The 13,297-nt window shown below is 36.5% G+C and overlaps 1 protein-coding gene across 7 annotated transcripts in view; it reads right to left on the bottom strand.

Annotated features, from left to right (window-relative positions):
- HELZ (helicase with zinc finger) overlaps positions 1 to 13,297 on the bottom strand; it is a 164,561-nt gene that overhangs the window by 85,483 nt on the left and 65,781 nt on the right. For all 7 annotated transcript variants that reach the window (XM_017652794.3, XM_017652797.3, XM_017652796.3 and 4 more), the window contains 2 exons: positions 11,605 to 11,938; positions 10,643 to 10,773 (listed from right to left, as the gene is read on the bottom strand). In XM_017652794.3, the coding sequence (XP_017508283.3) occupies positions 10,643 to 10,773; positions 11,605 to 11,938 (465 nt within the window). The remainder of the gene's footprint in view (positions 1 to 10,642; positions 10,774 to 11,604; positions 11,939 to 13,297) is intronic.

Genomic DNA, 13,297 nt, shown 5'->3' with positions numbered 1-13,297 from the left:
TGTGACGAGTGTCCTTTCTATGACTTGGCTAAGTTTCGAAGATTTAAATGGACAGCAGTTGCTGAAAGGGATCAAACCAAGTGGAGAATTAATAGCATTCTTTCTCACAACTAAATGTTGCTGCAACTATGGTAAAAATGATAGGGATGTGAACCAAAATAGGAAGGGTGTGTAAAGAGACTCTTAGAAAATTTGCATGAAAGTGTTCATGAAATAATCCTGAAATACAAGGTCACAGTTTAGACAGGAAAATTCCCTCTCTGAGAGGCTATACACTACTTAAATCAGAGGCTATTTATAGAAAATACTCTTAACATGTTCAGTTTTTTTAAATGATAACTAATGCTATATGACAGATAACTCCTAACAAGTCTCCTAAATAATGTAAAACCTTAGAAAACAAACTCTGACCATATACACATGCTATTACCTATTCTTATAAAATTAAGAAAGTTTTAAGTACAAAACAAAAGAACTCTCACTAGTGGTACTAGATTTCCTAGTAACTGTTCACTAAAGCTCAAGCTTTTTACTCCAAAGAATCCTTCAGCATAACCATGCTATTTACTCACAATTCTGCCAGTACCTAACAATGTTCCATATGCTATAAATGAGGAAACTGCTGTAGGTGATTGCTAAGTCCAGATCAAAGACATGAGGCAGACACTGAAATAATTACCCCAAAACCATTCATGGCACTTTCTCTGCCTTTAGCAACTACTAGTGCACCTAGACAGTTCTAATAACCCAATTACCAATCTTCTACTGCTGGAAAACCAATTCTGGTCAATGAGATATAGAAAGAAGTCCCTCAGAAGGTCTTCTATAACCAATAAAACAAAAACACAGCCTGGCTAGAACGTGGCCCTTCTTGCTTCTTCACCCGGCTGGCACGAACTCGTGGTAAATATAGCTGCCGCAGCCAAGTTATAATTATGAGGTAACAGGCAGCAAGAAGAAAACCAACATGGTCTATGGCAGGGAACAGGGAAGACTTTGGTCCTTGCTGGCACTCTGAGTAGCTGCCCCAGCCCTGTACCACCTACCTCGAGGCTTCTGTCTGCTTGTTTAAGCCACAGTTAGTCCAGTAAACTACTATTTGCATCCACACCCAACCACTATGATTCTGATACCTGACCCCAGTGGTTCCTTTTTCTGTACATGGAGATGATACTTTTAGCAGATGGTTATTTTAAAGATCAAATGAGATTATCATAAGCAAGCTGTTTAGAAATATAATTGAGCAGTAAATGCTCAATTAATGTTAGCTTCTATTACTATAATATTTTCTGAGGATATCAGAAAAATTAGACATAACTTGACCAACGCACATTTCCAAAACACATACAAAAAAGTTTTAAAAGCCTGTTCTACCAACTATTTCAGTGTAAACAAATGCTCAGAGCAGATCAGGAACTTCATGAATGTCAGTCTCTCTATAGTTTCTGGTCATGAATAATGAACATTTATAGAAAGCCAATGAGCAAAACAAGCTGTCTTTTTTTATTGTCCCACCTGCTCAATGAAGGGAAGATTTTAAATAATCTACATGCTGGTAAGAGTCATCTCTGATTTTGATAATTTAACACAATATAAAGTCTCTTCAAGTTTATTCTGAATAAAATACAAGTTATTTTATTCCCTAAACCAAATTAATTCAAAATCCTTTTTTTCCCTGGTCTACTACATTACTATAATTAATTTGTAGGCTATATGCTCAAGATTCTTAACTTCTCAATTTTATTTATCTATATTACACTTATTCCAGAAAGATTTTAAATGGTTAATGGCTTCTCAGGATGTTCCTAGATCCAGATATCTTTTAATTACTATTTGAATTAAAGTGGTATAGAATCTCTTCCTGCTTGAAAGGTTTTTGCTATTTAATATTTCTTAGTGACTTTAGCAGCTAACACTTGTAGTATTTGAATATGTTTTTATATACAATATAATTTTCAGAAGCAAACATATCAAATAAATGCATAAAAGTTTACTTGTAGGAAAACAAGATGGTGGGTGGCATGAGAAGAGGCAGAAACTACCTCCCTAAACCACATATAACACAAAAATACAGCAAATACAACTAATCCTTAAAGAGCAACTGGAAAGCACACTGCAACAGACAGCCTACATCTGGAGAAAAGAGCTGCCCCTCGCAAACCAGCTGCCCCTGCCATTGCGCCATGCAAGCCAGAAAAGGGTAAAGTAGCAAAGCCACGATCTGGTGGGACCCAAGCCCTTTCCCAACCCCAGCTCACTAGCGGGAGAAAGAGAAACAGAGCAGGGAGGAAGCAGGAGCCCAGGACTGCTAAATAGCCAGCCCTGGAGATCTGCTCCAGCACGAACCCACATGACATGGTGCTCTGGAGATTAGTGGAGTTGGAAAGCAAAGGCAGGTGGAATACTAAGAGAGACTGAGATTCCAGCCACTTGTAGAGAACAGGGACTCACAACCGGCTGCTCACAGACAAAAGAAAGGCAGGCACTTTGAAAGACTTTCCAACAGCGAGACGGTTGCTAAAGGGGCAAGGATTACACAGAGCTTGCTGCTCAGGAGAAAGAACAGGTGGACAAAATTGTCCCAGAACACTCTGCCCAGGAGGTTGGGAACTTTTGGGAGCTTCACATGCTACATCCCTCTGGCTGGCAATGCATCACCAAGGCCCCCCTGCTACAATACACAGCCTACCTCTCCTTCCTCCCAGCTAGTACTGATTCGCAAACCAGCTGCCCCTGCCATTGCGCCATGCAAGCCAGAGGGTAGCCCCAGCTACAGCAGCTACAAGGGCATGACACAGAGGCTTCTCCCTGTGGACTTGGTCCACTGGCCCAAGCAGTGGGTGCAGGTACTGCAGCTGAGAAGCAGGAAGGGGCTTTTTCCTCCTGGCAGGCACTAGTCTGCTCACCTGCTGCCCTCACCATCAGACCAGGACAGCTGGAGGGCAGCATATCAACAGCAGCTCCAAAGGCAGAATGCAGAGGCTCCTCCTTGCACACTTGGCCCACTGGCCCTGGCAGTGGAAGCAGGCACTGCTGCCTGGAAGAAGGCATTGCAGCCGGGAATCAGGAAAGGGTTCTTTCCTCCCAGCAGGCACCAGTGCTGTACACCTGCAACCCCCACCATCACTCCAAGCCTGGGCAGCTCCAGAGAGCAAAGCTTCTGGCACAAGAGGGCGCCACCAACACAAGTTATTTTTCCACACTAATTATTACAAATATAAAATAGCAAAAGGATCTGGTACAAACCAAAATCCCTTAAACACCAGAAAGAGGGCTAAGTGAAACTGAAATCAACAATCTTCCTGATAACAATTTCAAAACAAAAGTCATAAACCTGACACAGAGCTACAGTATTCAAGACCTCAGAGAGGACCTCAAGAAAGAGATAAAAACTTAGAAAAACTTAAAATGGAGGGACTTAAAAGCAGATTAGATATAGTGGCTGAAATGGTAAATAAAACAGAAATTAGAGAACAGGACTACAAAGAAGCTGAGGCACAGAGAGAAAAAGGATCTACAGGAAACAAAAAATATTAAGAGAACTGTGTGACCAATCCAAATGAAACAATATTTGCATTATAGGGGTACCAGAAGAAGAAGAGAAAGAAAAAGGGATAGAAAGTCCCTTTGAGGAAATAATTGCTGAAAATTTCCCCAATCTGGGGAAGGAGACAGTCTCTCAGCCCATGGAGGTGCACAGATCTCCCAACACAGGGACCCAAGGAAGATAACAACAAGACAAATAATAATAAAAATGGCAAAGATCAAGGACAAGGACAGAGTATTAAAAGTAGCCAGAGAGAAAAAAGATCACATACAAAGGAAAACCCATCAGGCTCTCATCAGACTTCTCAAAAGAAATCTTATAGGCCAGAAGGGAGTGGCATGATATATTTAATGCAATGAAAGATAAAGGTCTCAAACCAAGAATACTCTACCTGGCAAGATTATTATTTCAATTCGAAGGAGGGAGTAAACAATTTCCAGATAAGCAAAAGTCGAGAGAATTTACTTCCCACAAATTGTCTCTACAGTGTATTTTGGAGGGACTGCTATAGATACAAGTGTTCCTAAAGCTAGATAGCTGTCACCAGAGGAAATGAAACCACAGTAAAGAAAGTAGAACAATTAATCACTAAGCAGATGCAAAATTAAATCAACTACCCTGCCAAGTCAGTCAAGGGAGAGACAAAGAGTACAGAATATGATACCTAATATACAAAGAATGGAGGAGGAAGAAAAAAGAGGGGAAAAAAAACCCTTTAGATGGTGTTTGTAAGACTATACTAGGTGAGTTAAGTTAGACTCTTAGATAGTAAGAAAGTTAACCTTGAACATTTGGTAACCACAAATCTAAAGCCTGCAATGGCAATTAGTACACATCTATCAATAATCACCCTAGATGCAAACGGTCTAAATGCACCAATCAAAAGACATAGAGTCACTGAATGGATAAAAAAACAAGACCTGTCCATATGCTACCTACAAGATATTCACTTCAAACCCAAAGACATACACAGACAAAAAGTGAAGGGATGGGAAAAGATATTTCATGCAACTAATAGGAAGAAAAAAGCAGGAGTTGCAGTACTTGTATCAGACAAAAATAAGACTTGAAAACAAAGAAAGTAACAAGAGATAAAGAAGAATATTACATAATGATAAAGGGGTCAGTCCAACAAGAGGCTATAACCATTATAAATATCTATGCACCCAACACAGGATCACCTACAAAGATGAAACAAATACTAACAGAACTAAAGGGGGAAATAGAATGCAATGCATTCATTTTAGGAGATTTCAACACACCACTCACTTCAAAGGACATATCAACCAGACAGAAAATAAGTAAGGAGACAGAGGCACTGAACAACACATTAGAACAGATGGACCTAATGGACATTTACAGAACTCTACACCCAAAAGCAGCAGAATACATATTCTGCTCAAGTGCACATGGAACGTTTTCAAGAATAAAAGAATAAATCATATACCAGGCCATAAAAAGAGCCTCAGTAAATTAAAAAAGATTGAAATTGTACCAAACAGCTTCTCAGACCACAAATATATGAAACTAGAAATAAATTACGCAAAGAAAATAAAAAAGCGCAGACACATGGAGGCTTAATAACATGCTCCCAAATAATCAATGGATCAATGACCAAATAAAAAGAGAGATCAAGCAATAAGTGGAGACAAATGACAACAATAATTCAACACCGCAAAAATCTGTGAGACACAGCGAAGGCCATGCTAAGAGGAAAGTATACCACAATGCAGGCCTATCTCAGGAAAGAAGAACAATCCCATATGAACAGTCTAAACTCACAATTAATGAAACTAGGGAAAAAAAGAACAAATGAGGCCCAAAGTCAGTAGAAGGAGGGACATAATAAAGATTAGAGCAGAAATAAATAAAATCGAGAGGAATAAAACAATAGAATCAATGAAAGCAGGAGCTGGTTCTTTGAGAAAATAAACAAAATAGATAAACCTGTAGCCAGACTTATCAAGTAAAAAGGGAATCTACAGACATACACAGAATCAGAAATGAGAAAGGAAAAATCACTGTGAACACTACAGAAATACAAATAATTATTAGACAATACTATGAAAAATTATATACTAAAAAACCAGATAACCTAGAAGAAATGGACAACTTTCTAGAAAAATACAACCTAACAAGACTGAAAGGAAGAAACAGAAAATCTGAAGAGACCAATTACCAGCAGCAAAATTGAATTGGTAATCAAAAAACTACCTAAGAACAAAATGCCTGGACCAGATGGCTTCACTGCTGAATTTTATCAAACATTTAGTAGAGACCTATCACCATCCTCCTTAAAGTATTCCAAAAAGTAGAACAGGAGGGAATACTACCAAACTCATTCTATGAGACCAGCATCACTCTAATACAAAAAAAAAAAAAACAGGAAAAGACTCCACAAAAGAAGAAAACTACAGACCAATATCCCTGATGAACATACATGTAAAAATACTCAACAAAATATTAGCAAACAAAATTCAAAAATACATCAAAAAGATCATCCATCATGATCAAGTAGTATTTATTCCAGGGATGCAAGGATGGTACAATATTCGAAAATCCATCAACATCATCCACCACATCAACAAAAAGGACAAAAACCACATGATCATCTCCATAGATGCCGAAAAAGCATTCTACAAAATTCAACATCCATTCATGATAAAAACTCTCAACAAAATGAGTATAGAGGGCAAGTACCTCAAAATAATAAAGGCCATATATGACAAACCCACAGCCATCATACTAAACAGAGAGAAGCTGAAAGTTTTTCCTGTAAGGTCGGGAACAAGACAAGGATGCCCACTCTCCCCACTTTTATTCAACATAGTACTGGAAGTCCTAGCCATGGCAATCAGACAACACAAAGCAATAAAACGCATCCAGATTGGTAAAGAAGTTAAACTGTCACTGTTTGCAGATGACATGATATTGTACATAAAAAACCTTAGAGAATCCATCCCAAAACTTCTAGAACTAATATCGAAATTCGGCAAAGTTGCAGGATACAAAATTAATACACAAAAATCTGTTGCATTGCTACATACTAACAATGAACTAGTAGAAACAGAAATCAGGAAAACAATTCCATTCACAATTGCATTAAAAAAAAAAAAAATACCTAGGAATAAACTTAACAAAGAAGTGGAAGCCCTATATTTTGAAAACTAGACACTCATGAGATAAATTAAAGAAGATACCAATAAATGGAAATACATCCCATGCTCATGGATAGGAAGAATTAATATTGTCAAAATGGCCATACTGCCTAAAGCAATCTACAGATTCAATGCAATCCCTATAAAAATACCAACAATATTTTTCAATGAACTAGAACAAAATAGTTCTAAAATTCATATGGAACCACAAAAGACCCCAACTAGGCAAAGCAATCCTGAGAAGGAAGAATAAAGCTGGGGGGATTACACACCCTGACTTCAAGCTCTACAACAAAGCCACAGTAATCGAGACAATTTGGTACTGGCACAAGACAGATCCATACATCAATGGAACAGAATAGAGAGCCCAGATATAAACCCAAGTGCATATGGCCAATTAATATATGATAAAGGAGCCATGGATAAACCATGGGGAAGTGACAGCCTCTTCAACAACTGGTGTTGGCAAAACTGGACAGCTACATGTAAGAGAATGAAACTGGATTATTGTCTAACTCCATACACAAGTAAACTCAAAATGGATCAAAGACCTGAATGTAAGTCATGAAACCATAAAACTCTTAGAAGAAAAAAATAGGCAATAATCTCTTGAATATAAAACTGAGCAAATTTTTTCTGAACATATCTCCTCAGGCAAGGGAAATAAAAGCAAAAATGAACAAATGGGCGTACATCAAACTTAAAAGCTTCTGTACAGCAAAGGACACCATCAGTAGAACAAAAAGGCATCCTCCAGTATGGGAGAATATATTCTTAAATGACATATCCAATAAGGGGTTAACATCCAGAATATATACAGAGCTCACACACCTCAACACCCAAAAACCAAATAACCTGATTGAAAAATGGGTGGAGGATCTGACAGACACCTCTCGAAAGAATAAATTCAAATGGCCAACAGGCTCATGAAAAGATGTTCCACATCACTAATCATCAGGGAAATGCAAATTAAACCACAATAGGTATCACCTCACACAAGGTAGGATGGCCAACATCAAAAAGACTAGGAACAACAAATGCTGCCTAGGATGTGGAGAAAGAGGAACCCTCCTACACTGCTGGTGGGAATGTAAATTAGTTCAACCATTGTGGAAAGCAATATGGAGGTTCCTCAAAAAACTAAAAATAGGAATACCATTTGACCCAGAAATTCCACTACTAGGAATTTATCCAAAGAAAAAAAATTCCAGATTCAAAAAGACATATGCACCCCTGTTTATTTCAGCACTATTTACAATAGCCAAGATACGGAAACAACCTAAGTGCCCATCAGTAGATGAACGAATAAAGAAGATGTGGTACACATACACAATGGAATATTATTCAGCCATAAGAAGAAAACAAATCCTACATTTGCAACAACATGGATGGAGCTGGAGGGTATTATGCTCAGTGAAATAAATCAGGCAGAGAAAGACAAGTACGAAATGATTTCACTCATTTGTGAAGTATAACAACAAACCAAAACTGAAAGAACAAAACAGCAGCAGACTCACAGACTCCAAGAAGAGACTAGCAGTTACCAAAGGGAAGTGGGTGGGAAGGGTAGTTGGGGAGGGGGGATTAAGGGGCATTATGATTAGTACACATTCTGTAGGAGATTACAAGGAAGGTAGTATAGCACAGAGAAGAGAGGTAGTGTCTCTATAGCATTTTACTATGCTGATGGACAGTGACTGCAATGGGGTGTGGGAGACGTGATAATATGGGTGAATGTAGTAACGGTAATGTTGCTCACATGAAACCTTCATAAGATCACATATCAATGATACCTTAATAAAGAAAGAAAATACATGGGGAAGAAAATGTTTATTGGTAGGGCCTCACATTTAAAATCCAAATTTTCCTCTTTAAACTTCAAACTCTTAATAATTCAAATGTGTCACATATTAATAATGTGTAAGGTCCTGTTGGGGATTCAAAGATAAATAAGATGTGGTCTCTTCCTTTAAAAAGCTCAGAGACTAATGAAGATAGAAGAAATGTACACAGTTCACAAAAACTAATTTCAGAGAAATCATACTTGAAAGGACAAAACTGACTAAATCTAGCACACAGTAGGCACCCAGTTAATTATCTGTTGGAATAATGAGGTGTCAGGTCAGGTTCATCTACTTGAAGGAGAGGCTACTTCAGCTGGACTAAATCTAGATCTTCCATAGATGAATATTGGGGAAAGATGATTTCAGGGAGAGAAAATCACAGATAAGAAGGTAGGGCTGGGAAAGAGAGAAATGCAGAGTTTACTGGGTATAAAGTGTCAGTTGTGCAAGAGGAAAAAGTTCTGGATAGAGCAACAATGTGAATATACTTAACAGTAACTGAACTAGACACTTTAACTTGGTTAAGGTGGTACATTTTATGTATATATAGATTTATATTAAATCATAGATATGAATAGATTTTATCACAATTTTTTTTAAATGCTAAAAGTTTTTTTAAAGATAAAGAGGCAAATAAGTATAGGGATACTTAAACTTCAAGGTAGTTCAGTATGGCTAGAGCATGGGGATTGAGAGAAAGGGAGAGAGTCAAATAGAAAAAAGTAAAAAATCTGGAAAGGTATTGTTGGAAAGCACTGTCAATTAGACCACATCATAATATTAAGAAGCCTTTAGACATCTGTAATCAGTGAAATGAAATGATTATTTTAGCAAACTAACTCTGGAAGAAATATGAGGGATGGACCAGAGAAGACAGACACAGACGGCAGGCTGGAATGCTGACCAGAAGGCTACTGAAAGAGTCCAGCTCTAAAGTAAGCACTGACTGTATGAATGGGAAGAGAAGGACGCAGAGAAGCTGAGTCAAATGAGAAGTGAGAAGATGTCACTGGATTTTCACAATTAGTAGATCACTGATTACTTTCAGGAAAATGAGGAAATGGCTAAAAGAGATTACAAAATGAGTACATAAGAATACCAGAAATACGCAAACTATTCTTACTCAAGAATTCTGGCAATAAAAAGAAGAATGGGGAAAGGAAAAGAAGGATAAGCAAAAACAAGGGAGAAATGATTTGGTTTTTGTGTTGTAAGCACATTTTGCTTTGTTCAGTTTTCAGAACTAAAAGAAATGGAATGTCAGGGGAAGAGGTATATGCCACTTCTAGGCCTAGCCCACACAAATTTCCCACCTGATCCAGTGTTCATCTTCCTCTATCTGCCTGCTGAATGCCAACATGCAGTGTGAAACCTTGGAAACCACTTACTGAAAATACTACAGCCTCCATCCATGATGGAACAGGGCTACCTTACCATAAGGGGACTGACACAAGTGATAAATAAACTTCTGTTCTGTAGAACCACTGAGATTTTTTTTAAAAAGATGGCGTGAGCTAGCAGAAACAGGGATCAAGAGGACAAAAGGATGAAAAAGATGCAGCCATACAACTGTCACCACTATGAGTCTGGAAACAAAACAGAAGCATCACATTCAATTCCATGTAAAGAGGTGCCAAAGAGAAATTAAGCAGAAAAATATTTACACACAACCATTAACGTGAGACTGGTTTCTGAAGTAGTACATTCTATGACATTTTCTCCATTTTCCTAAATTAAAAAATGTCTTCTATATTCAAAATTTATTTTAAATTAACCCTTTGAACCATTTTAGAAAGGCTTTCATTTTCCCATTCAAGTTCTACTCAGAAATATTCCTAAATTGCTTAACAGCCTATCAGATTAAGGCTGTTGAGAAAAGCAATACAACTAACTCATTTAGATTCTGAGGAAAAGTGAAAAAAATACATGATGAACCTCAAACATTCTTTTACTCTCCTTTCTCAACTAGTAACATGTTTCCTAAAGAATATGGGCAAACTTCCTAAAAAAGTATACTGGAGTGATTTGATACAGATATTCAATTTAACATTAACATAACTTCTTTAATGAATGAGGTATCTCCTTTTTTGTACCTGTTGGGACTCCAAGGTATGGTTGGAGTCATAGTGATGTCTGGAAACAAAACCCCATTGTCCTTGATCCTGTCTAGCGCATAATGCATTTCACAGAGGGGTAATCGATTTAATTGAAACTGAAGTTCAACCTGAAACACAAATTTTTTTAAAAAAGCATTAAAGCAAAGATCAATGCTTGCAGCTCAAATACTTTTGGAGATAGCTTTTTAGGGGAACCAAGTTTAGGGATTCTTTTAAAGTGTAATCATATTCTAATAATAATTATTATGGCTAATATTTGTTTTTTTTATTTAGTACCAGGCATTGTAACATGCAGTTTACATAGACTATTTTACTTACTAGTACCAGTGATGTATATACTATTATTAACCTCGTTTTACATCTAAAGAAACTGAGGCACTTGTAAAGTATTTAATCTTTAAATGAAGGTTATGAGTCTTTCATTCCTGTGAAGAATATATCTGAAAACATCAGTAGAACACCTGTGAAATATCATCTATTGCATGATAAAAACAAGGCATATGACACTGTATCAATTTACTATGAATAAATAATATTCATCAAATTTTGTTTAATAAGAAAAAAGATTAGCTTTCTAGCAAAATATGGCAGACTGAACATACAGTCCACCTAAAAATTCACTAAGACAAAGAGAACAGGAGCAGATACAACTTCAGATGAGGACTGTCCCAGGATGTAGCCGTGTTTAATCTGTTCTTCCATTGCTGATTTAAAACTCTAATCAAAAAGCTCAACCTTATCTGAACATTTTAGATGTTACTTAGATTAAAGGGAATCAGTTTTCTCTGAGAGTTATGAGAGGTCCAATTCCCTGCCCCTCCATAGAACACTTCAAATGCACTTTTGGTAATGGAAGAAGGGAAATGAAACCAGAAGAGTATCAGCTGACAGGGAGACCACAGACAAGGATAGTTACGTTGCCACATTTCAACACACACCTGCGTATCATAATCAGGCCGAAGATTAAGTTCTTCACAGCATTCCCTGGATATCCTTAAAAATATATATTCTTTTGTTTTTTCTTCAATAGTAGCTTCATAAACCTTCTCTTTGGTTCCCTGGGTCTGTCCTAACTTCTCTTTAGGGACTGGTAATAAATAAACAGCATTGACTTTGGTCATCACCAGCCGTCCAGCCAAAGTATCTTCAGAAAGTGTTTCAGTAAGCTTAAAGCGACCAAAAAGCTGTCCATTCTGAGCATACTTTGCACCTCCAGCAACTCCAGTGAGCATGAAGCTTGCTAAAATCTGCAATTGCACTTTAAGGTTGAACCTATATCAGAAGTAGAAATCAAGTTTGAATATTTTACATCAAAAACATAAAAACTAGAAGACGAAAACAAAATAAATCAAATATAAATATAGAAAACATGAAAACTTTATTATCAATTCATTCCATTGGGCTACAAACTGTACACTATCTTTCTTCTTTTAATCCAATCTGGAAAAAGCAAAAATATTTTAAGTGAATAAACTCTCATGTGAGTTACATAAAGACACATATCTGTGTCTTTACTGTATTGAAGAATACAAACATTTTTTAAAAGTCTGTGTGTTTAAAATGAAGTTAAGTATGATATTTTAATACAGTGAGATATTATGTATTAAATAATATTAAGTGTTCAAACACACCATTGGAATAATTAAGACTTTAAAATCACCTAAAACTAAGAGGAAATGGATGGCATTACAACCACAACTTTTACTAACTGATGCTTTCCAAGCAGATCTTCCAAAAGATTCCAACCATAAAATTTATCTTTCAATGCTGATAATAACATCAAGAATAAATTTTTCTTCATGGCTGCATCAAGGGAGATCTCACGCAAGAACTATGGGAAGAGAAGTTAAAGGCTATCTTTACAGACAATGGTTGGTGCACTCACACTTCCATGTGTATGCATGAGCCTAAGAGAATATGTATGTGGAAGCAGCACAGAGAATGAAGGTTAATTTATAGTCAAGAAATATGAAGAAACAGAATGATTTAAACTAACTACAGGTTTTCTCCTTAGCCATTCTGAAATCGTACTGTAAGAAAGAAGACAAAGTGGTAAGAATGGGACCATTTTCTACTTTTTTCTTAAGAGGTTTAAAATATTTGAGTGAAAAAATTAAATTGTTTAAAAAATCTATCCTTTTGTGGAAAAGGTTGCTTTTTAATGGTATTATGGAATTTTTTTTCAGATCTTTTGTACACATGATATCAAGAATGTCTTATAAATTCTTAAAAGGAAAAGAAAAAAATCCTGTTTAAAAACATAAATTTCTGTAATGGAAACATCTGTATTGCTTACAATATTGGGAAATCAAATCTAATTAAAACACTATACTAAACTTCTGAATGTCCATTTATATACTTTAAAGTTAGAAAATTATAAAGAAGAAATATTTTTACAGGAATAAAATATTTATGGAAAATAACATCTGAATAGCTACTCATCCATGTAATAAGTCATAAGAGTTTACAGGTTCCATTAGTAATTAAAAGATGATTTATAATAGACCATTTAAGGCTCCATAATATATGTAAATACATTCTAAAGTTCATATTTAGTAATGTGGCTTTATTTGAGGATCAAATGAATTTTAGCACTAATTGCTGTGTGTTTGTGTGTGTGTGTAATTACTA

The sequence above is a fragment of the Manis javanica genome, chromosome 4 (genome assembly GCF_040802235.1).
Source record: "Manis javanica isolate MJ-LG chromosome 4, MJ_LKY, whole genome shotgun sequence".
Classification (NCBI taxonomy): domain Eukaryota; kingdom Metazoa; phylum Chordata; class Mammalia; order Pholidota; family Manidae; genus Manis; species Manis javanica.
This window is presented reverse-complemented; position numbering and strand designations above follow the sequence as displayed.